The 24,845-nt window shown below is 42.2% G+C and overlaps 2 protein-coding genes across 4 annotated transcripts in view; one reads left to right on the forward strand and one right to left on the reverse strand.

Moving 5' to 3' along the window:
* The window catches only part of dock1 (dedicator of cytokinesis 1), a 203,865-nt gene that overhangs the window by 88,313 nt on the left and 90,707 nt on the right, over window positions 1-24,845 (reverse strand). The gene's annotated exons all lie outside the window — the stretch shown is intronic.
* insyn2a (inhibitory synaptic factor 2A) overlaps window positions 1-24,845 on the forward strand; it is a 33,484-nt gene that overhangs the window by 5,179 nt on the left and 3,460 nt on the right. The window contains exons 2-3 of one of the 2 annotated variants that reach the window (XM_084342189.1): window positions 7,182-8,418; window positions 14,644-14,715. In XM_084342189.1, the coding sequence (XP_084198315.1) occupies window positions 7,187-8,418; window positions 14,644-14,715 (1,304 nt within the window). In that variant the 5' untranslated portion in view covers window positions 7,182-7,186. The remainder of the gene's footprint in view (window positions 1-7,181; window positions 8,419-14,643; window positions 14,716-24,845) is intronic. The other variant, XM_084342190.1, reaches the window with a different exon arrangement.

A 24,845-nucleotide genomic window follows, 5' to 3' on the forward strand; every position in this document is an offset into this window, starting at 1 on the left:
TGTTTGCAGTACCACATGCAGTCTTTCTGGCAAACAGAGTGCAATACTGGAGGTAGGGCTGCATAATGAATACAAATATTATCAAAATCGCAATGTGCAATAGCTGAAGTGCAACAAACTGCTGCACTTTTTTAATTTCATTTTTTTAATAAAGACAAAACTGCATGGTAACAAAGATCTGTAGCGCTGTAGAGCTGCCATGGCCTACACATATAAAATATGTTTGTATGGTACAGACCCCAACTAATGTATCGTAATTATATCAAATGGTACCTCCCGCAACTTGACACATTAAGTGCGTTTACAGGTCTTGGGGAGTACTACTATGTGAAAAAAGTAGCATTAAACCTTTTGTGGTTCCAGAGGAAGCTGCATGTTATCTGACAGATAAGATCACTATGTGATTGTTTTAAACATATCCTGCAGCCCTAACTGAAAGCAATGTACATATAAATATAAAAAGTCACGCAAATGCACAATATAAATGCAAATATTTATATAATGCACACACGGATTTTCAATAAATGCTGTGCATATGGTAGAAACGTAACAGTCTGAGTGCTTCGGATTAACAGCAAATCTGGATTCATCCTCAGCCACAGTATCAGACTTCTGACATATAAACAAACACAGCTTTAATGCAAGTATTCATGACTACTAATGTTACGATACTGAACCAGAAAATAAATAGAAAAATAGAAAAAAATACTCCTTAATGATAACTGTGCATTATTTCCATAAGGCAAATTATTTGGTTTGTCGACCAATTAGGGAAGATCTGGTTTTAATTTAAGCCACGCTGCGATTGCAAAGACTCACAAAGTTCAAGGTTGCTGGAGAATGACAATGGTATTAACATTTTACCTAAATGTGATTGTAGCTCGGATTAAAACATGATGCAAACATGTCACCTTCTCCTCTGTTTATAATTAGGGCGGTTCAAAAAATATGTCCCTGGTGCCATTTAGTTATTACTGCAACACTACAGGATGATTTGGAGCAAAATCTTTAAAAATGGTGCTTGGCAACAGAGCAGTGGTCCATGATGACTGAGCAACAATTACTAGAAAGACAATCCCTTAAAATCCTGTCATTTCCAGTCCCATTCCATCTTACGGCATTAAGCTACCATTAACTGACAAAGGATTTGCTGCGTTTGGTGTCAGCCTAATGCACTGTACTGCTGTTATCCCTCAACACTGACCTGTTCAGTCAATCATTCGGCTATATATACACCCTCACATCACACCCTGAGAGCAGGGGTGCAACCAAGCTTGCTCAAGTGCTGCAGCAGAGAGACAGACAGAAAATAAAAAATCCGACAGTAAACACACGCCGTGGAATGACCTTACCAGCACAATCTAGAGTAAACTAGGAGCCCACGTATCTTCCTCCAGCGTAATCAGCGTGCGCTTAAGAGACAGATCAAAGACTTTTCAAAACACTACTAAGCCCCGTGTAATTATGAGAGGAGGTTGACAGGAGAGAAAAGAGGAAAACAAAACACGGGTAGATAAAGCTGGATTACAGTAGAGTTTGGAACTTCCCTGTCTGTGATGATACTGCCACGCTCATTTGTTCAAGCATCATCTGAGACCACGCTGTGCTGTAATAATGCAAAACTGCAACGATAGAGGAGGAGGATGCTTTTTTTTCTTCTGATCATGTAGCACAAGGGCAGACTTCAAGCTCACTTTGTCTCTAATTCAAAAATGCAATGCTGGCTGCATTTACTTCCCTGTGATTTTTATTCAGTAAAACACCGAGTTGAGACATTTTTGAGAGGTTTGAGAAGGAGAAGACTTTATGTTGTATAATCATTGAATCCATAAGGTAAGAGACTGTTGAACGTCTCATTCCAAAACAGAGGCATCAATATGTCACTTAGATAACGTCCAGTCCTCTAGGACGCCTTTTACAGAAAATGTTGGCGTCTAGCTGCAGGGATTTGCTCCCATTCAGCCACAAGAGAATTAGTGAGGTTGATTAAAGATTAGGGATGAGGGGTTAGGGTCAGAGTCAGGGTTAGAAATAAACGTTTCTGCAGAAAAGACAGGCCGATTAAATTAAGCTTTCATTACCACCGCCGAGGAGGTTTTATTTTCATTGGTTTCTATTTGTTTGTTGGTTGGTTTGTCAGCAGGATTACACAAGAACTACTGAACTAATTTCAAAACTTGGATCTCGGCCCAGAACAGACACCGTTAATTTTTGGGACGGGAACAGGTCCAATTTTTCACTTCCTCATTCAACATTGTCAGATTTTGTTTTGTTTTGTTTTGTTTTGTTTTTTTTAATTTTCGTTAATTTCTCAGAATAATGTGTGGATCTTGATGAAAAAATCAGGTGTATTCAGGTGGCTGGTATCAGAGAGTGAGTACATTTAAGGGAACTATTGGGCCCTCGTGCAGGCATGCGCTTTGCTTTGTGCCATTATAGATGTGAATGTGAAGCAAGAAGTTTTCTTATTTAGCACAGTGAATGTGTACATCTTGAAAATCACTTGAGTAATCCACAGTCCAGCAGCATTAAACAACTTAAGCAAAATCGCCCACAGGCTTGTATAGGAAGGGGAGAGAGAAGGGGAAGGTTTCATTTTTCACGTCACGTACAATCCGCTCATATATGACCAATAAAATACTGATTAATACATGTAAAGTGCTATATACTGTAATTTAGAGCCCCTTTAATTGAAACTAAATGGCCTAAACCGTGAAAACACCTCGGACCAAAAGCTCAATTAAAATATGGGTGAGTGTTCTCGGTTGCCAATTAAATAACTAAAACATACACTGTGCATAAATTTGGAAAAGAGTTAAGTAATGGGAAAGAAATAAAGAGATAATGGAAAACCTCAATGAAACACCCCGTTAAATGCTTAAACAAGAAAGGCTGTTTAGGCAGCTGTTGCTAATTGACATGTACGGCGCATTTTCCAGCATTTAATCAATTCACTGGTTTTGTGATGCATACTATATTAATGAATTTTCCCTTCGGTGAAGCAGAAGCGATAAAACGGAAATAGTCGGGCTCAAAGTTAATGGTAAACATTCAGTCCCCGGGTTTAATCAGGACACTGAAATTTCCACCTTTCAAGATTTCACCCCCGGCGACCAAAAGTTCAATTAGGCAACTGCCATTCACAAAACTGCCGACTCATCTGCACTTTCTAAAATAAAATGTGAGTAATGGGGACCCATTGTTAGATTCAAGGTGTGTTGCATTAAATGAGCACGTGCTGGGAGCATAAAGACCATTTCCATTACGAATAATGAATTGCATTACTGCGGTAATCTGGATTGTCCTTGCAGCACTCCAAAGCTTCAAAGAATGGCTGAATTAGCAGAGACAATCCTCCCAAGAAACCAGCCGCGATAAACAGGCTCTTATCGTTGACAACATGCATTTGTGTCCCTAGAAATAACCCAAATAATGACCCATAGTGCCAGTATGACAGCCATGTGAGCTGTGCTGCTAAAACAAGGTCAGATGTGAGCATGTCTGATGTGTTTCGCCATGCGCATGTGACCCTGTGAGGTCTGTTTTTGGTCCGTCCTACTGGGTGGAAAATAGTGGGTCAGTTCACTTCACTTACTTGCCCCTAAATTGGGGGGAAAAAAAGGGACCAGGGCCACCCTAAAACGAGGGGGGGTTGTCACAGCCTTGCGTGATGAGTCATGCTGTTTATGCAAGAGGCCAGGGGGTGGTGTACCAGCCGGAAGGTGAGATGAGAGTGCTGCTACAGTCGCCCGGGCCTGAACCCAATGGGTAACAAATCAGATATGTGTAGCCGGGGACACATCATTCAGCCTGCAGCGCTCACATGTCAAAAAGGATCACATTTAAATGAGGATCTGATACAATACTACAAAACTGTATGCATTGTGGAGCCTGTGCGCAGGGAAGGGAGAGAAGAAAGTCAGGAGGAAACACTGATGCTGTTTGAGCTGACAGACTACATTTATGTCTCGTCTTGAATTGAAATCAGATATAAATACGCCGATATTGACCGCAATGCTTAATTTGGTCCCATCATAGAACATAGAATGTATGCAGGATGTATGCTGGCAATTTAATCTCTTATTCAAAATGTCATCCTTTGGACAAACATGCGGAGGAAACTGACAATGATTGGCCAGGAAGTGAATATATAATAAACGTTCACACGGTCAAACAGTTGGTAGAAGGAAAAACAAATCCGACTCTCTTTTCTCTCTGCTCAGCTGGAGTAATAATTGGAAAATTAATGTATTGGATTGTGCCATGCAGTCTTGATTCTACCCCCTTACATTGTTGTACGTCCCTCTGCTCTCACAGCTCAATCAACCTAATGGCAAGGGAGGTCAGGAGTCATTAAGTCATTACATGCACACAATACGAAAGGTGGAGATCTTTATGCTCGCACTGTTCTTTTGTGTTCCCGCTGATAACTACACTGTGAGCTTTTTGCTGAAATTCCCTCGGCCTTCCTGTGCGCATAACTGCAGTGACTGCGGCGGACGTGTGAATATGTTGCAGTTCACTTTTCACACATTTCATGATGCTTGGCATTGCGCATCGCTTCACAGTATGTTTTGTAAGGATGGCAGAACACTTCAAGAATGTATTACACGTTGGGGTTTGCACAAAAATCGCATTGCACTGTACTCCCTGGCTATTTATACATACCAGTAATTACCTGTCTGTTGAGAATCAAACAAACATCTGCTAGCACAGCAGAAAGCTGCCATCTCTAACCTGTCTATAGAAGCATGCTGGGCTGTTATCAGTAGGGGTGGAGGGATTATTTCTTTTACACTTTTGTAAGACCGGGCTGCATCGGCTGTATGTCCGTTACAGCTGCACTGATTGGACTGTTAAACATGACAGACAAAAATAGTGTATAGTGCATTGTAGCCCGCTGAATGACACATTCAGTTTACCAGTGATATTGCAGGACAGTATTTGGACAGTTTAAAGGGGCTCTAGGTAACAGTTTGTAGCAATTTACATGTATAAATATAATCAATAATCAATCATTATTATTTTATTATATTATTTTTTTATTATCAATAATCATATGTGAGTGGTGTCTAACGTGACGTGAAAATCGAGACCTGCCCCGTCTCTCTCGGTTGCCTACACAAACCTGTTGACGATTTTTGTAAGTTGTCCAATGTTTGTCTGTGGATTTCTTTGTGAAGGACTCAGGTCGGATATGACTTTATGCACTTTATTCTCAAGTGCCTCGTCTCAGTGCCTCTCTCTACTCCACTAACAGAAAGCAACAGTAGCTACCGTCAGTTTGGAGATGGAGTCTGCTAACTTAAACTAACGACCGGCTCCGAGCGCAACACAGACGTTCCACAGAGCCTCTTTAAGGAAAGGACTGTCAGTCCATAAAATTGCTGGGTCCATCTGTCTGTAATGGCTTTTTCTACTTCAAACATGGGTTTCTTTGGTGAAAAAAAACAAACAAACTTCAGTGCAGATTCACCTCAAAAATTATGGGACTGTTGCAGATAGTCTCAATGCCCATGAGACATTTGGCATCTGGCTACTATGAATGTTAGGTTAAAATGCAGCAAGCAAATGTGTTATTCACAGCAAAGCTGACTTGATTTCTTGCGCTCAGTGTGGGAAATAGCAGCTCTCACATTTTGGAGAACTCTCGTACAACTTTTATTCACATATTCATGCTTGGAAAATGTTGCTATGTCCTGAGTAGGCAGATTGCCGGAACATGATCTGCAGAACAAATACTGAAAATCATACTGCATGGCTATAAGTGGCTATTAATGTATTTAGATGAGACAGTTGTATGTTAGATAGACAAAGATACTGTCGGTGGCTGTTGCTCTCCAAACAGAGCCAGACATTATAATTTAACAATAAAAAGTGAGAGCAATAATGTAATGGAAAATACAGTGAGACAAAATGTCCAATCTAACGCTCCCAGGTGGGTAAACAGAAAGGTTTGAAAAAGGAAGTCATTCCCTGTTGACAGAGAGCAGTCATGGCAGATAAGCTCAGGAGGATAATTGTCCTATCTGATTCCGCATCTATACAAGCGTGTAGAGTGTTTGCTTATTGTAAACCAACAGGCAGACGGAAAATTAGATTTGTGTCAAAGCATCAGGGGCAAACTGCAGAGTTGTGATGGCGCTCCCTTACCTGTGGTAGCTGGGAAAGATAATTCACATTATCTTCGCTTCGGGTGTTTCTCCTGAGGGGGTGGTTGTGCAATAATCAGTCAAAAAACATATCTATTTGCAGGTATAGTCACAATCTTTTCAGTGTGTTGTCTCGTCTTTGCCGATTTAGAAAATGCTAAATGAACAGACGCCATACTCACATATGCTAGAGGAGAGCAAATGTGCCCCTAAATAGGCCAAACATCCTATTTTTACTTAATTATTAACTGTGAGAGGGAAAGGTCAGGCAGTGAAGAGTCCTGCTGAGCCTAATGAACCGTGAAAATAAACTGGAGACCTCAGGAGGCCTAGATTTCAGAAAAAGTCAACAGTACAGTATCTTGCGACTGCTAACAAAGTGTATTTGAGAGTGTACGAATGCCCAAACAGACAGAGGCACAAATACTCATCAACTTAGAAAGTGGGGGAGGAGGAGGAGAAATTGGGAGTGAAATTATGCTGAAATTGGAGTTATTGGTTTCGCAGAGAAGAAGATTAAATGCATCATGGAAAGGATTATTTTAAGGCATGCTAAAAGCATAACCCTTGCTGTTTTTCAGTAAATACACACAGAAGGATTTGCTAGCATAAAGACCGATGCAAAAAAGAAATGAAAAGGTTTTTCTTTCAAGGCCAGACACACTGAACATGCCTATGGAAGTTCAAGACATTACCAAGCCTTCAATGTCAAGTACAGAAACTATTTTCAATGTCAAACTCAACTATTCTTCTTATAGTCAATTAACATGGAGACAGACTTACAATATGTGAAAAATATGCTCCTTCACAATTTGTATTTGCTATGCTGCTTGGCATGCATAATGACAAGAGCCTGATAAATACAATTTTTAATAATATTCATTAAATAACTGCACAGGTACCTCCCTTCTCCCTAAGCTTAGACAGCGCATGTGTTCTGTCAAGTGGGATGTAATAGCGAGGCAAGGGTCTTTGTCTGAGCCGTTCATTACCGATGATTAACACAACATCTTTTTCCATGCCCCTCAGGAAACATGGTGAGCAAGGAGGGTGGCAAATGCATGCTCACCAACTCAGAGTCTGACTCGGAGGCAGCGCCCTTGCCCTCCACCTCGCTGGCGCTGGAGGTGAAGTATTCCCTGGAAGCCAGTCGACAGGTGAGGAAGAGAAACAAGGCCCTGCAAGTGCGTTTCAAGGATATCTGTGAGGCGCAGAACGAGCAAAGGGAGGCGGAATTGCAGGCGGCGGGGAAAGGTGGCAAGCCGATCTCATACAAAGTAGCGTACCGCAAATACATGACCGTCCCTGCCCGCAGATCCATCCCAAACGTCACGAGGAGCACGGGCGTGCAGACGTCCCCCGACCTGAAGAAACGCTATCAGACCTTTCCCTTTGAGCGCAAGAAAGGCCACACCTTTAAACACGTGGCGGCCGTGGAAACTTATAAAGGTCAGAATAACGGTTTTGTCATGGAGGTGAAGCAGTCCAAGGCTGCTGAGCAGGGTTTAGATGAGGAGGAGGAGGAGGGAGCCTGCGGGGGGAGTGGAGTCCGGAGGACCAGGGCTCTGCTCCATACTAATGAGTGCATTGCCACAGTGGAGCAGCACACTGCACCTGATGGCCTGTGCTCTGACGCTCTGCTGCTCAGTTGCTCTGCAGACACAGACTGCCTTGCAGACACGCAGAGAGGAAGCGGAGCCGGAGCACCAGCAGAGTACCAGCTTTGCAGTGTCCCATCCAAAGCCAGGACAGGATTACAACACAGGGAGGCCGATATAGACCGCTTGACCAAGAGGCAGCTGCTCAATCTGGAGGAGGGCTCGTCCCGAACCCTGCCGGTCGGGGCCTCCAAGGTTACGGGCCCCATTGCCTGGAACTCCCTTACCCAAGTGGAGTGCCTGGACAGCCCATCTGTGCGGAGCAAGCGGAAGAAAGCCCTGCAGCTGAACGGGCTGCAGAGTGAGACGCTACCACGTGCCAGCAGAGGCTGTACAACACAGGCACAGTGCCACACAGGACAGTTATCTGCCCGGCCTCTACGGGGCATGGAGGAGCCTCTGTCACCCTGTACAGGTGGTGAGGCTGGTGGGGCACCGCCTGATCAAACACAGGAGGCCTGTAAGCAAATAGTGCCTATGAATCAGGATGGGGATGTTAAAGCACAGCTCCAGGCCATGGAAAATCTCATCAGCTCCAGCCAAGAAACCATCAAGGTGCTGCTTGGGGTCATCCAGGAACTGGAGAAGGGAGAGGCCCACAGAGAAGGGTAAGACATCTCACTTATCGCCTGTTCTTGACACTTGAGATGCCCCAATTTGACACTGATTGCAAAACACTTCACCTCAGGGTACCTGCTGATACAAAGTGCTGATCTGATTGCTTTCTTTTTCCCAAAATCTAAATGCTGTGCATGGAACTCATTTTAATCATTTTTAGTCTGCGGACCACCGTGATTGAATGATAACAGAAAAACTAAATTTCCTGAGAACGTTGACAAAAAAAATGCTATGGCCGTATCAAATCTTAGCTGATAACTGATCTGCTGAACATCTCAATAAGGCCTCGTAATTGACACCAGTGTCACGCAGAAATTCGCCAAAAATGTCATTTACTTTAATCAGATTTGAGAAAGGTCCTGATGTTAACAAGTTAAAACCAAGGAAACATCAGAGACACAGAACACGCTCATGATTCAGCACGAACAGGAAAAGTTCCCTCTTGATGTGTCACATTATTTCTAGATCTTAGGGACAAGCTTGTCATTGTGACAGCTGCTCAGCAGAGCCCTGACTGAACCACCCAAAGGGTGGCGAAAAAGAGATCACAGTGGTGTGTAGCCAGGGATGATGTGGCTTTCACCTGATGTGCCCGGCAGTACTATTACAGCACAATGTCCTTTTGTGATGATTTCCCTCCAGATATGATGGAGCTGCTGCAGAACTTATTTACAGACAAATCATCTCACTCAATTTGGCCCAAGTGGTTTGATAACTCCTTGTATGAAACACTGCCACAACATTCAAACCAAAGCTGTAGGGAACAACAGACAACTCACACGACTTTTTAAATGAACTGATTCAGCCAGTGAAAACACAACCATGTGTAACAAATCAGTATTAGCTGTTTAACGCATATGTTTGTAATTAATGAGAATAAGGATAGTCAAATTTTGAATATGTCTGAATTAGGGCTACAACTAACGATTATTTTCAATAACCATTAATCTGTTGAGTATTTTTACATTCAATAGATTAGTTTGTATAGTCTACTGTACATAATGTCAGAAAAATGTGAGCACAGAAAAAAAGTGCTCATCACAATATCCCAGAGCCCAAAGTGATGTCTCTAAATTGCTTCTTCGCTCCAACCAACAGTGCAAAACCAACAAACTCTTCATTTACTATCATAGATGTCAAAGAAAAGCAGCAAATCCTTACATTATAGGAGGTGGAACAACCAACCGTTTGACATTTCTGTTTGAAGAATGACTGAAACAATGAATCGACTAATCGCTTAATCAACTAATCCCCGCAGCACTAGCCTCAATATGTGAATCTCATTATCATGGCACTAAATAAGCAAATATTCTAAGGACATTAAATCATTTAGTGACACGTTTGGGTTCTTTCATCGCTTAAGTAAAACTAGACATTTAATAATTGGCCCCATCCACCTTCACGCCATGTTTGTCTAGTAAGTCCAAGGCCTTTGAAAAATCCCTGGTCTGTGAAAAAGCCATTTACCGTCCAATGGATACTGAGCATATACAAAGGGGCAGCAGATAGTATCTAGGCCGCTGAAACAGAGGATTGTCTATCCAAAGGGATGAGGCAAACAAAATGGCCAATTTGTTGAGTGAATTGCTCGGGCTCCGCACTCAGATCCCTATCTGCTCTGACCAGCACTGAGGCAAAGTACGGGAGTGAGAAAATCCATATAATCAACATCATACCAGCCCGGAGTCCACAACCTGTGGGAATTACACACACTGTCAAGCTTATGAACAAGTGGCTCACAACAAGAAATGCTTGAAAGTGTAAGAAAGCAAAATCAACTTGTAAAACTAAAAACTTCAACAGGGACAGATGTTACAATAGATTGAGTGTACACCATCTAAAAAGACAATTATCCTCCTTCAAGCAGCCATAATCTCCTTATCAACAAACTCGTAAAATCGCGTCGTGAGCGAAAAAAGTAAGCAGACGTGGTGCAGCATGGGGAGCCATCATCTCTGTGTTGCCCAACACATCTGGCTCATCAGATGTGTCTGAGGTGGCAGGTGGGAGAGGAGAGGAGGGGCTTCGATTGCAAATGAAAATTAGTGACGACCATCTGGTCACATACATAAAGAAACGACCCATGCGTTAATTACATTTAGTTTAAGTCAGTGAGCAGTGTAAGCCTCTTGTAATCCATCTGAGCCCCAATTGAACCTGTACTTCCATACGTATGCAGTCGTCGTCTTCTTCCTGTACATATTTCCAGTTTCCAAAGAGGTTTCTTTCATGAGCCAAGCAGAGAATTGTAATGCTGCTTTAGTCACACTACATTAACTATATATCCCTGTTACATAAATGTCACTGACACGACAAACAGGAGGGCCCACAGGCTATAGGTGAACTGCGAGTGCAATTACATCTTGATGTATAACTGCTTATGTTACACGACTTTCATTTTTCACTAGCACAGCGCTGCGTTCATTCATCACTACGCACGTGCTCATAACATGCTGCTCAGACGTGAATTGAAATGGGATGGTTTATGTGCCGAGGCTAATAAAAAACACCCCTCTATCCATCCCCCACCACCGCACACACACACAAACCCATACACATGTCTGAAAAAATGGCAAAAATTAATTAAAACAACTTTTTTTTTTTTTTAAGAAAGCTTTGAAAGTGACATTTTCCATTGATCTCTGCTAAAACAAAAAGCACAATCAAAATTTAACTCAGCCAACATCAGAGGCATTTCAACTAGACACTAATCATAGTAATGACCCCTGAATATTTTAACTTTTATTACTATACCGTTCCCTGGATCTGTGTGGCCTCGGGAAGAAGACAACAAATGTATGGAATAGAAAAAGAAAAAGAAAAAGAAGGAAAAACAGAGTTGAAAAGTGTGAGGAACAGCATGTCCCCGAATCAATTTTTACCACTTTAGACACTCATTTCAAAGTTGTGCAATGATGTCCTCAAAGTTCCTCGACGTAGACAGCACAATACCCAAGAGAGCAAAATCAGACCACTTCGTCTTTGCAATTGAGAGCAAATCATCACACCATAGTCGCTTAATTCATGTAAAATTAAGCCAGAATACAAAAGTGAATCAGAATTATAAGATGGGTGGCAGAATTTGTGATCACAAAATCGCAAAGGGACTGACTTTCGAGCATAGCTACCTTTCGTTCTGATGAGTCAACCTAGACAGTTTCATGCACATCCAAGAATTGTAACTGCTGAAAATGCGTGTCACCCAACATCGCCTATGCAGAAATAGAACGGGACTTCCAGATCGCAAACACCCAAAATAACTTCTCCCACTTCGCTACCCGACGAGAACAGAGATGGTTAAAGCTTGAAAGCAAGCATGTGAAAGAAAGTGACTGAGAGCGACAAGGAAGTGCGAGGCGACGTCTCTCCTGGTTATGTATTATTAGAACTTTCCCAGATTATATAAGCAGTGCTTTTCTGCAGCTGCTGGGGAAAAAAGAGTTTAGGGTGCCTTATGTCTCCACACACATATATACCCTTCTTGTCCAGCTTTGCCCTGGGCACACAACACAGTGTGAAGGGTGCGATGTTTGTCTAGAGTGCATCATTGGTTGCATCCAACGATATGAAACTCTGGAATAAATTTGCTGCATCATCAGCCAGTGTTGGCAGGCTGGACCCAATTAATCACACTCAAGAGGACTTGTTGTCTATTAACACTGTGTATGTGTCCATGTTTTTATGCCTTTGGACTCCCACCCACTCCGTGACCTTTGGGAGAGCTCACCTAGAAGCACAAAGGGGGTGGGGTGTATAAATATATTGTTAATGGCACTTTTGGCTTCCCTCTCCCCAGGGAAGCCTGCCGAAATGAGCTCTGCTCTCTCTCATTTTCTCTTATCAACTCAGCGTGAGAGAAGGGTAGGGAGGGATGAAAGATAGTCGGAATAAGGGGGATCTAGACAGCATGAGGGCGAGAGATAGAGAGAAGAAGAGTGAGTTGCTTAAAAGGATGCCATCCAGTTGCGGGTGCACCCCACTGGCTGCTTATTGATTGGTTCACCAGGGTGGAAAGGTGAAGATGGCCTTGAACTTTCCAACTGCAGTGTACTGTCGCCCCCTCCTCTAATGGCAAGGCTCTTTATTACAATTAATCCAAGCTGCAAACTTTAAGTGAACGTCCCTACATCACTGCGCTCTCTCCTCTCAGACTCTCCACATTACCTCATTCTGCGACATCCTTAATAACAATATTGATATCAACACCTCTAATATACCTGTCAGCGCATATAGCACAGAAAGGAGTAGATAAGGAGGGGAAATTTATGATGGCGGTTTAATTTTTATTGGTGCCGCACCTTATGGGCAGCGGGACAAGAGTCCCAGCGAGAGAGTTAAAAAATGTCTCTGCTACTGTGAAGTGAGAGAAGGGAAATAAATGTGAAAGTTAGCGCATTAACCTCAGCGAGCAGAAGAATCCAGTGACTTTAGTAGAAGTGTTCATTTGAGAAACCCTGACTCACGACTGTGATTGAATCTTAAAGGGTTAATTCACCCAAATTATAAAAAAACAAAAACAAAAACCACATTCTCACACAGCTTTAGTGTCATCTAGCCATTATAAAGCCATGTAGCCACTGGAGAGCCGCTCCGTCACTTTTTTCCTCCAATTGAGGAAATAAAATGTTCCCAGTTTGCATACTTCAGTTGAAAATCATACACATATCAAGCACTTGAAGATCCACTCATCACTACAGCGTCTGTCATTCAAGAGAGCAAGAAACAAACAGAGCGGTCAAAGATGCCAAATTGACATTTAAGGTGTGCTGATTGATTCACGATGTCAACGCATGCTTTGAGTAACAAGCAAGAAAATGTTCCACCTTAAAAGATGCCAATAGTCTTTGTGAAAAAGCAGCAAAACATCCTTTCTTTTTGGAGCAGCTAATAAGGTAAAAGTTCACAGATACAAAGCCATGACTTAATAATAGCACTACACCCCTGATAATGACAAAAGGAATGACAGGTAATAATGCTTCCATCAAAGTAAAAACTGCTTTAAATAGAAGGGTATTTGTACTTGCTATTAGCTAATATGTGCGTCTCCATATATCTACTTATTGTGAAGGAGAATGCTTGATGAAGGGCAATACTTTGGGCGCAATAACAGCTACAAAAAGTCTGACATCTGTACGGGGTTTACAAGCCTCCTTTCTGCTGATGCAGCAGTGTAAATCATAACCATAAAAAACCAGCCGGCAGAGGATTTCCTTCTTGTCCGTGTCTTTGGTGAAGTCAGTCCACAGTATGTCCATTGCACATGTAATAGGTCATTAATTACAAGGACAAAAACCTCCTGTCAATCAATATGCTCATTTCCACATGCTGAGCCATTAAAAAGCAATTGAGCCTTCGAAGCATGTAACCAAATAGTTACACTCACGTCTTTAGCTTTCCCTTGAGAAATCTTTAATTGGAACTTGGTCCATGACAATATTTTATCTCAGTGACAACTGATAATAGAGCACACAGGATATAATATATTAGCATATTGATGGGTTTTATGTGAATTTCATGAATCAATACCACAGTGAAATAAAGACTGACTGTATAAAGCCAAAGGGATGCCGTCCTAAACAAAGCTGTCTGTTTTTTACAGCTTAGAGGATCCATTAACTTTCAGTTTTTCAGGTAGTGAATGGTTCACACTGAGCATAATTTACTGTCTACTTTACAACACTATCCTGTACTAAATTGATTAATGGTGGGATTTTTCTAGTGTGTAAAAAGGTTTGATAGTGGAAAAAGTGGAGGAGGTACAGAGGATGACACATTAGGCTCTGGGAAACCATATTAAGTATTTTTCTTAGATATTCCATTTTTAAAAAATCCACTATGGACTTGATAATTAAAATATTTTTTATTGCAGCCCAACCTATTTTCTATCATTTCAAGTTATTGTAAGGTAATGCCACAATCCCGACACAAGTCCTTGATCAGCCCCTCCTTTCCAAGCAGCCCAGAAACTCACTCTGTAGTCTAGTTTGCCTTATCTGACCTCCAATCAGTCAACCACAGCTAATGGCCGACACAGCGTTCTTTGTGCCCTGGCTGCGGGACACAGGCCACTCAAGAGGGCAGAGTGACTCCTCATCAGCCTCATTTACCTCGCTCCTGCTAACGAGGGACGACAAACAAGATGAGAAAGGAAGGTGCGAGAGAGCAGCTTAACGAGTCCTGTAATTACTCATTCACGACTCTTATCTTCCCCGCAGACTCTCCTATCGAACCGGACAGGACACGGCCAACTGTGACACATGCCGGAACAGCGCATGCATTATTTACAGGTTAGTGGCCATTCCTCTTCAAAGACACGATGATCCAAATGTGCCTTGTCCTTTCTCCTTGAGGGAAAGTGAACAGGTGGAAAAAGGACAGTAGAGAGGAAGGGAAGGCACAGGGGAAGCAAGGCTAATGTGGATGCTGCTAACGAGCACATGGGGACAGGTGACATTTACACGCCGCGCTCTCTCTGAATCTATACATCTTTGTCAGCCTCTCCATTGTCACTTTATTTACTGAAGGGGTGTGTAGCAGGTGTAGGGTCAGCTGGGTTCAGAGACAAAGGGGTGCAAGGTTGAATAAGGAGAGAGGATACATATATAATGAATGAGCACAGGGCAGTGAAAGGTGAAAATAATTACCATTAAAACATGGTGAAATATCATCACTGTGTGCTGTTGCCAAGCCAACTGAGTCTCTGCACAATTTCAACCTAAGATCAATTAATTTGACAACCAGTACAGTCGTGAGTCCAAAGTCATTAGTTACCAGGGTGCATAATTATCTCTTTATTAAGGCATGTGTGTGTATGTGCAAATACATTCCTGTCTGGATTTCTTGTGTGATTGTGTTTATGGATGATAATTGATGCTGAGAAAGGAAGCTGATGTATCGATGAGTCGGTCGGCAGATTATAATAATGGCATCAACTATGATAATTGTTGAAGTAGCTTTTAAGAACAAGTGGCAATAATGTTTGATTCCAGCTTCCCTGATGTGAGCCTTTGATGTAAATAGAACCCCTTTCTGTTTCTGACTGTTGGTGTATGGGGCCCTCAGAAGTTGTGATGGGCATTTGTCAGTATTTTTTGACAATTCAAAGACTAAACGAATCCCAAACTAGACTGGCATTCAGTAGAGCCAGCCAACCCACCAATTTACCAACCAACTGACTGAGCAACCAACCAACTAACCAACTGACCAACCGACCAACCAACTGACCAACCGACCAACCAAGTGACCAACGGACAAACCAACCCGCCAATCCACCAACTTACCAACCAACTGAACAACCGACCAACCAAGTGACCAACGGACAAACCAACCCGCCAATCCACCAACTTACCAACCAACTGAACAACCAACCAACCAACTAACCAAACCCACCATCCAATCCTCCAATGTACAACATTTCATGGCAATCCATCCAAGAGTTGTTACTGTATTTCATTCTGGACTAAAGCAGTGAACTGACTGACAGACAATGCCATCCTTGGAGCAGTGTTGCTAGATGGGCTAAAGAACATCCAAACATTTATAACAGGACAAAAGTAACAACTATTTACAGCTCAGTCATCTCAAAGTTCTCTGTGTTGTATTCTGTGATGCACAATGAGACCGACAGTCTGCAGACCCCATGGCCGCACTTTGCTCACTGCTGGAAGTGCATGACAAAACCTGTGTGTACAAATGTTTACGTGTGTCTGACTGTTTTTCTGTTCGTTGCTCAGACAAAGTCTGATTCCAACAGTCACAAAGAACAGGAGTGGGGAAAGCTGAGAGAGACAAGAGATTTAAAGAGTAGGAGGTTGAGAGGCGATCAATAAAACTGTTTTTAGTGGACACTGCTGCTCCACTCAGTCGGCATTTTGCCTCTGATGAGCCATTTAAATCATCTTCTATCCACTGCCCTCAATAACTGATAAGCCACTGGCCAAACTTCAGTCGACTGCTCTGTAAATGAAGGAGCGGGGCACAGCTCTGTTCCCTCTGATGTTTGCACTGAGGAAGGTGTTGTAAAGCTTGGTGTGTTTAAATTGAGGTAGTTCTCCCACATAGCTGCAGGGTGGACAACAAAAACAGCCGTTTTTACAACAATTCAATGACAGCCAGATGAAGCGAGGTGAGCTGAATTATGGCACATGATGTGAAGGACATTGGAAGAGCACAGCATGGCATAGGGGAATTAAGAGGCAATGGGTCGTGTTCGGAGTTAAAGGGTGGATGAAATGGGGACAGACTGCTGAGACTGGAGCCCGCCCGGTATTATAAATTAGTCAGCACCGTGTTTAATGCTAACTCTGTGTGATTTGACCCTGGGGAAGAGAAGGTCCAGCTCCCTCTGGTCTACCTGTCCTCTATCTCAGCTCTGCCTTAATCTGTGAGCACAAACTGCAGCAGCATAACAGATCCAAAAATAAAAAATATGAGCAGCTCCATTATGTGGTTCTTTTTGTCAAGATATTCTTTGCAGCTCAAAATGTACCTATACTAATCAGTGGTGTGATGGGAAAGGTGTTTCATATAAATATCGCCATGACCTGAATTCCCAATGAAGGATTAAAATGTGCAAAATTTGGGCAGCAATAAAAGCTATGATTAAGTGTGAAAATTTGAATATGAGCTCATTATACAAACATGTTTGGGATTTGTCCAACATAGCTGTCTTGTCTAGATTTATCCCACCTGAACTTCAAATTCCAAGAGAGAAATGAATATTATCATTCATAGACCTCAGTGCTGATCATGCGCACACAATGGCAACTGTCTTCAAACAGGCGCTGTGATATTAACATCACAACTCTCCATTTGGCTTCAGAGATCTGCCACAATCAATTGAAACGCTTCATCTGCGGAGGAAGTGCAGAGAAACAGAAACTCAATACAAACCAGAAGGCTCGTATTTGACAAACCTTGCCGGCTCCTGGCAGGGTTTCAACTTGACAAAAGGGCAGAAATTTTCAAAGTGAGATGTTTTGAAATCTGTTAAATTGATCCGAGTGCTCCTTTAAAGAGACCCGCTTGGCATGGTGAATTGTGTTGATTGGACACAGAATCAAATATAGCAGTTGTATTCACACAGGCAGGAGGATTAAAAGGCAATCTAATTAGTTAGATCTCCATGAAAACAACCTCTCCGGAGGTGGAGGAACACGGGATAGGATGCAGAGCCTATGCATGGAACACACACTGAACGTGGGAAGAATAGCTGTCTATAATATCTATTACGATTTTTTATTTTTTTTTGTGAGTGTGTTTGTGTCTTTGTGCCAGGGCCAAACCCCTAACTCTTGCGTTTATGACGAAGCTCATGACCGGGTTGGACATATGGGTCCATAAATCATTTTTAACGCAGCCCGGTAAGGAGCCAGCCGTGCACTCTTCAGCATAATCAATTTGTCCAGGAGTATATGGCATCATCTCAGAGGCCATCCTTAGCATAACAACGGCCGTGGATCAATATGGTGCTGTAGTCTGTAGGCACGGACTTCAAACAGAATACACAAGCTCGCTGTGGTCTCTTGTCCTTGTCTAGTTCCACTCTCCTCATTTCAAACCATCTTGAACTCTTTCTTTTTATCCTCCCTCGGTAACTTTCTCGCTCTATCTCGCCGTCTCTCCGGTTATCTCCTCCCAACAGCTAACGGTGTGTGTTCAAATGAACTTGGGGATTCGTTGCTTAACACAACGTGCATGACATTGAAACAGAATAGGAGAGAAAGGGATGAAAAGATTAGTGCGATTCATTCCATCGTGCCAGGTGATGTAATATCTGTTACTGAGAAAGGTGGGGGAGAGGGGAGGCATGACAAGAAGAAGAGAAGTCAGAGAGTAAGCATGAGAGACAAACACAGGGAGACGCTGCAAAGGAAGAAAAGGAGACAGACGGGATGGTGCAGAAAAGCCAGGGGATTTGAAATGCATTCCACTTATTTCAACTCCACGGGCATTAAGTCGTGATGTGTCTTGACGCAGAAACCCTGTAATCTCATTTTCCTCACACTGCATTTATATGAGCTAATGTGCTGATCAAACAGGGAGATAGTTTTAAGTGGTTGTGATTACGAAAGTCCCCCACTACCGGGTATCATTGTTCACAATGGACTACGGTTAGTTCCAATCAGTTTAATTTTGTCAATAGCTCACATGTCTTGCAATTAATTCAGAATAGAGGAACCATAGCTGATCGTTAACCTAACTATCTGATGATAAAACATTCTTTGAATAACACAGATGATGAGAAAGATAATAAAGAATAAAAAAGGAATGGGTATTTAAAAGGACGGGGAAAAAAATCTCCGATCTATTGTGCGAGGCTATGAAAATCAATTAAGCGTTGCTAAAGGCTGCAGAGCTGATTACATTATAACATATGGAAATTATTGAGCAGCGAGGCTGTCCTACCGCACGACTCTGCTGGGGGAAGATATCTCTTTTTGTGCAAGCATAATGATGTTTCCCAACATGGTGGCGAGCTGGTTACCATAGCTACAGGACGGATCCTCGGCGGGACAGACAGCGAGGACAGTCGGGAAGAGCACATTCACACCCGGGGAAGATAAGAGAACAAAAAAGGGAAGGCAGGGTGAGAATGTGAAACAGGGAGCGGATGAGGGGAGACAACAGGAGATAAAGACACGAAAGCGTGGGGTAAAGGGCAGGTGAGAGGTGTGTGTGTCAGTGATGATGATTTTTTTTTTCTTCTATATACACTTTTTGGAGAGCGGGAGCACGACACGGGAAGAATGGGAGTGAGCAAGAGAGAGAGAGAGAGAGAGAGAGAGAGAGAGAGAGAGAGAGAGAGAGAGAGAGAGAGAGAGAGAGACAAATAAAGAGTCAGAATGAGTATGGGAGAGAGGTTAAAGACTGACAAGGTCCAAAGTGCCTTCTTCAATTTGTTCCGATCCAACGACCCACTCTGGGGAGTGGCGGGCAGGGGACAGGAAAATGCCAACAACGCTTCACTTTTCGCTTTCAGCAAAAAAAATCAAAATGTGGAGCGACGCATGCGGGCCTGTGACAGTTTCATAAGGAGATGCTGATAACTGGGCCGGGTAGAGACTAATAAATCTTTCATTAAAAGGCCTTTTGAGTATGTTTCAAAGATGAGATGATTATCTTTTCACTCTGCTTTTTTCCCCCCCGCCAAATGAAATTATGCACACTTTTTTTCCCGGTGACATTTAAATTTCCTTGCTATGATTTTCCCAAGCCACAGGCCACTTTACCTCCGCATCGTATGATTCTCAAGGCAGATTGAAAGCTATGATTTTGTTAAGAGTAGCAAATTTAATTGAAGGGTCGATTCTGCTTGACAAAAACAAACAGCCTCCAGGACTTATGTTGTGTTCAGGGCCTTACGAATCTACAGGTTGTTCAAATATGTACGCTGGGGATCTTCAAGTGTGTTTAAGGAATAGGTCTGACTATAATACAGCTATAGAGCTGTATTAAGCCTGCAAAATAACTGTGACACAACATTTATACAGGTAGCATATGAACATGAAAGGGCACTCAAATGATTGTAGCTGAGTAATGATTTACAACCTGACATCACAAACATGATATAAAGCGGTGTCAACATGTCAGGTGAGGCATGTAAACATGTTTCATACTTCATACAGAAATTGAGACGTATAAACGGGGTTTCTACATATTAACTCAGATGTCAGCGTGAACTTTTGTCTTTTGAAAAGTCATGTCATGACATTTCTGTTTCACTGGGCAGTGTGTAGCAAGGGAGCTGACAAGAAACACGGCAGAGAGGGAGGGATCGACAAGCAACAAAAGGTCGAGGCACGGACTCAAACTTGATGTTTGAACCATTTATATAGTGGCTGCTCTCACAGGTTAATCCCCAGTCGCTGCCATTTACTCAATGCCTGCCTCTACAGCTGAAGTTTTAACACATCGCTGCGGCAGAATTGTATTAAGACATAAAAAAAAACAGTGAGTGAATCAAAACAACTATAGCATTGGTTATTTGCTAAGTTTTCCTGACAAGCAACCTTATGCAGTTTTGCGACTAATGGCTCTACAGAGAAGAAAGTAGCTATGTTACATCTGCATCAACCATACGGGTGTATGACATTTTTAGACAGCACTGACTACAGACCTGTTTTGTCACTTAGACATGAGGACTTGATTGATAAATCTATTTGGGAACAATCTCAGATACAACATGGCAGATGTGAACAAAGATGTGTAGTCTTTCTTCCTTTGACTTTTTTCTTTTTATTCATCAGCCGTGCTCAACTGGCTACTTGGCTCACAAGGTGCTACAGGTTGTAGGGTTCAGGGCTGGTAGACCACAGTTTGTTGTTTAAGGAGGCTGAGTGTGAATACTATGCATTTGTAAATGACCTTGATATGTTCAGAGGATCTGGTGTCTAGATGGGGCTGTTTGTAGCTTGAGAGGGACTAAACTGGAGTACTTTTAGTATGTGTGTGTGTGGGTGTGAGTGTGTAGGGGGGAGGTGCACTGTCTTGTACAGTGCTGTAACAAGTAGTCGGTACACAAGTTTCCACAAAGGAAACCAAAAGTTCATTTCAATTGGTTCTTTCCGTCTGTTCCTTCTGGTCTTTCAGATCTTTCTTTCTGTTCCTTCTCTAAGGTCTTTTGGTTCTTTCTTTCTGGTCTTTCTTTTTTTTTTTTTGCCATTTTGATATACTTGACATAATAAAGTATTTTTGAGATTAACAAGAGCAGAATTTAAGGTTAAGAGGGATACAAGTGGACATCAATATCCACTGAAAGGAAGAGAAGTAATAAGTAAGATAGACATGTAATCCTAAAATAAGTCTTAAGAAACTGTATAGTAAGCCTTCAAAGGCACCAACTCAAATGAAAGAGCTGAATAAATCAAAGACTGGCACACAAGTACTAGGAACTGAAATGTTCTGATAACTTATCTACACTGTTATGTATAATAAAATATTATAAAAATAATACTGTTTTTTTAAAATCAGGTTAAACGGTTGCGTGTCCATGCAGGGCTGAAGCCGTGGATGCACAGCAACAACAGCCTCAGCAGCATTAGAGGCTTACACTGAAGTGCAGGGAAAATCCTATCGTAGTTACATGCATCTGTGTGTTTGTGTTGGTGTGTGTGAGAAACACTTCCCACAAAAAACTCATGCAGCATTAAGCTACAGTACCCCAAAGACATCCAAAAAACCAGTGAAGAGTCTCTTTCTGTGCCCTTACACAGGATTAATTGAAGGTTTTTTAGGAGATGAAATACTCACAATGAAATATTGAGCATACTGCTTCAGCAGTGACACCACCACACACTCATTACGCTCTGACAAACACACAGCCATTGATCAGAGGAATCCTTTGATGCCGCGTTACGACAGTTATTTGAGCTGCCTGTTAATTTTGCAGCTCATGAATTACGCTTAATATGTGAGTTTGACTTCAGAAGACAACGTGATCTTATTATACATCATGACCCAGAGGAATGTGTTCACACATGTAGTTAAGTTCCCTTGGGCCTGACCAAAAGCAAAAACGAATATCTATAACTGGTCTCATAGAACATCTTAGGACAACATCTTGCCTCAAATTAGGCAAGAGAGCATCATACAGCATAGAGGAATCAGTAAATTTAAGCCAGTGAGATGTTAATAAAATCCAAACCAGAGTGGATAAAATAGTCACGATGAAACTATATGGCAACAGGTAAAAGCATTTTTATAGCTAAAGGTTTGTAAAGGGAATATAAAGTCAATTTAGTCCGACTCTGACCATTACAGCTCAATCAAACTAAAAAATATGGTGGGTTTTCGGAAAAAGGAGACGCTTATTATCAGACTTAAGGGCACATTCTGTGGTGTCCAGCGGGCTAATGAGGTCTCATACGCAGTCAGCAGCCAATCATTTGTGATACATGAAATCTTGAAACCCATTCTAAATTTTAAATGGAGACTAGTGCAGGCAGAGATATGGTCTCCTCTCCTGGAACCTGCGAAAACCCTTGCTGCTGAATTTTGGATGCGAGAAAGACTTTGGGTGAAGAGAGCTGCAGCAGTCTAAGTTAAATAACATCAAAGCATGAATCTACTTCTTCAAAGCAAAGGTTTCATTTTGGAGATTGCTGTGCTGTACGAGAAACCTCAGGATAAATCTTTTTGCCGGAGCTTCAAAAAAGTAATTTTGAGAAAAACAAAACACATATTTTGTGCACAGGGCTTAAAATTTGGTTCGAGGCTTGCAAGGTTTTGCAAAACAAACGTTTTGGCGGTTGTTGCCTTTTAGTACGGCACAAATTCAAGTATTAACATGTATATCTATACACCTTGTTTAACAAGGTGTGTGAAACAGGATTTGGAAATATGGAGTCACCCGAGGCCTACACTACAGAGCATGATTTGTGGTTAAAGAGGTAACTTCAGGGAAAACTTTGAGTTTTAAGGGCTACGACAGCGGTGCATTTCTTACCAGGGTGCAGTGCGATAACAAATCAACATGACTAAAAGAATCATCTTCTGACCAATCTACTGCTTTGAATTATGTTTTGATATGTCGACACCACAGGGGTTTGCAGATGACAGAATAAGGCTAAAGCTGTCATATACACGCCATAAGAATACATCTAAGCAACGCTTGTCAATCAATAGAATAACACAAACGCAATTATGGTTGGATCTACCCATGCTCTAATGGTGGGGCAATGATATTTTAAGCTTATTAAGTCAAGCATTAACATAGTCAGTGATCTTTTGTCAGCTATCCTACCTGTATTCAGCAGCTGTAACTGTGTTGATTTGGTCTGGAATGTAGGTTAACTTCTATTTGTCTAATGTTATATATTTCTTCTTTTTTATAAAATATTCTGCTCAGCTGCCAGTAGACTTGTCCATGTTTTTAATTAGCCATGTGCTGCAAACACCTCCCCTTTAATGTGAATGTGCTCATTGCTGATTGTTGAAAACCTGGGTTGACTAATAGAGTTAATAACCACCTTCATGTGACCGGGATTGCGATTCTTAGGGTTGGTGAAGCCTGATAACGTAAACATATTCAGGGTATGTTGAACTCACTTTGTAGTACAGGCCCCAGACTGACAAATAACTTATTCATTGGTCAGTTTTAGCAACCAATCTGGCACGATCAGCACTAGATGAATGGTCCTTTCCACTGATCCATAGATGCAACCGTTTTTACATGCAGAAGACATGTGCATGTGCTCACCCAAACTCCAACAGACTTCCCACAAAGTGAAGTGGTTTTATACAAGTGTAATTAACAGCCTGTGATTTATTGCTAATAGCTGCAGTGTTCTTGGAACTGTGTAAAGGCCTGAGTCAAACAAATGCAAAGTGCTGAATGTCTGGTTCAGCACCCAACACTCACTCCAGTCACTGTCTGACACCCACATTTATGTCTGTTCTATTCCAATCAATGCTAGAGGCATCGACGCACATAGTAAAAGCTGCCATTTGATAACGTGTGCATATAATCTGCACCTACAGCTCACCTGTGACACTAATCGTTACAAACATCTTTTGATGGAATTCTATTTGATGTAGATTTTATAAACTAGTCAGTCAAATAAGATGTCTTAGTGTGCAGCGGGCAATCATTACAATGCCTTGTATTTCAATCAGAGCAGGCAGCTTACTGCCAGCTCACCTTGACACTGCATAATCTCTCACAGTGGCAGCGTCTAGCCAGACAAACTGCAGTATTCATGAGGTGGATCCTGCTGCCATTATGTAAGTCCGTCCGTCAGAGTCCCCGCCGTCGACACCACCAGCCTGACTCAGGCTAGTGGCTGGAGGAGGCTTTAGCAGATTAAAGTCCCCCTACACTTACCACAGCTAAGGCTGTAATCTGAGTTTCACTTAACAGAACCTAGCAGTCAGATGTGCGCGGGCGTGGGATTACAATGATGGCTGGTCCAGATAAATCCCCTAGGACCCTGGGGGAACGTGGAGTACACCGAGAGGGAAAAGACTGTGAATTGTGCGTGTACTGAGAAAATCCCACAAATTAAATCATTCCGCATCCCTATTACCATTTGCTGTTGTTGTAATATTGTGCTGGGATCAAAGCAACATGATATAAACCAAAACCCTAAAAGGCTCACATCAATACCCGAGCTCTGATCTCAGTTTTAGCAAAGCAAATGATCTTGGGATCAGCACCCCTCCATTGACCCAGCACTCCTCACTGGGAAAAATACTAATGGGCTTCCCTCTCGCTTTATGAATCACAATAAGAATGCAAAAAGAAAGAACGACAGCAGCGGCAGAAGCCAAAGTGGGCAGCCAGCTGCAATAAAAAAAACAACAATCTAAATTGGGAGATTTTACTGGGAATAAGGATGAAGCAGGCAAGGAATGTAGGTCGCTTTATCAGGCTGAGCAGTGACAGATGCTTGTGCGGGGGTCAAGTGAGAACGGGCCA

The sequence above is a fragment of the Pagrus pagrus genome, assembly GCF_965226575.1.
Source record: "Pagrus pagrus genome assembly, chromosome: 21".
In the NCBI taxonomy this organism is placed as follows: Eukaryota; Metazoa; Chordata; class Actinopteri; order Spariformes; family Sparidae; genus Pagrus; species Pagrus pagrus.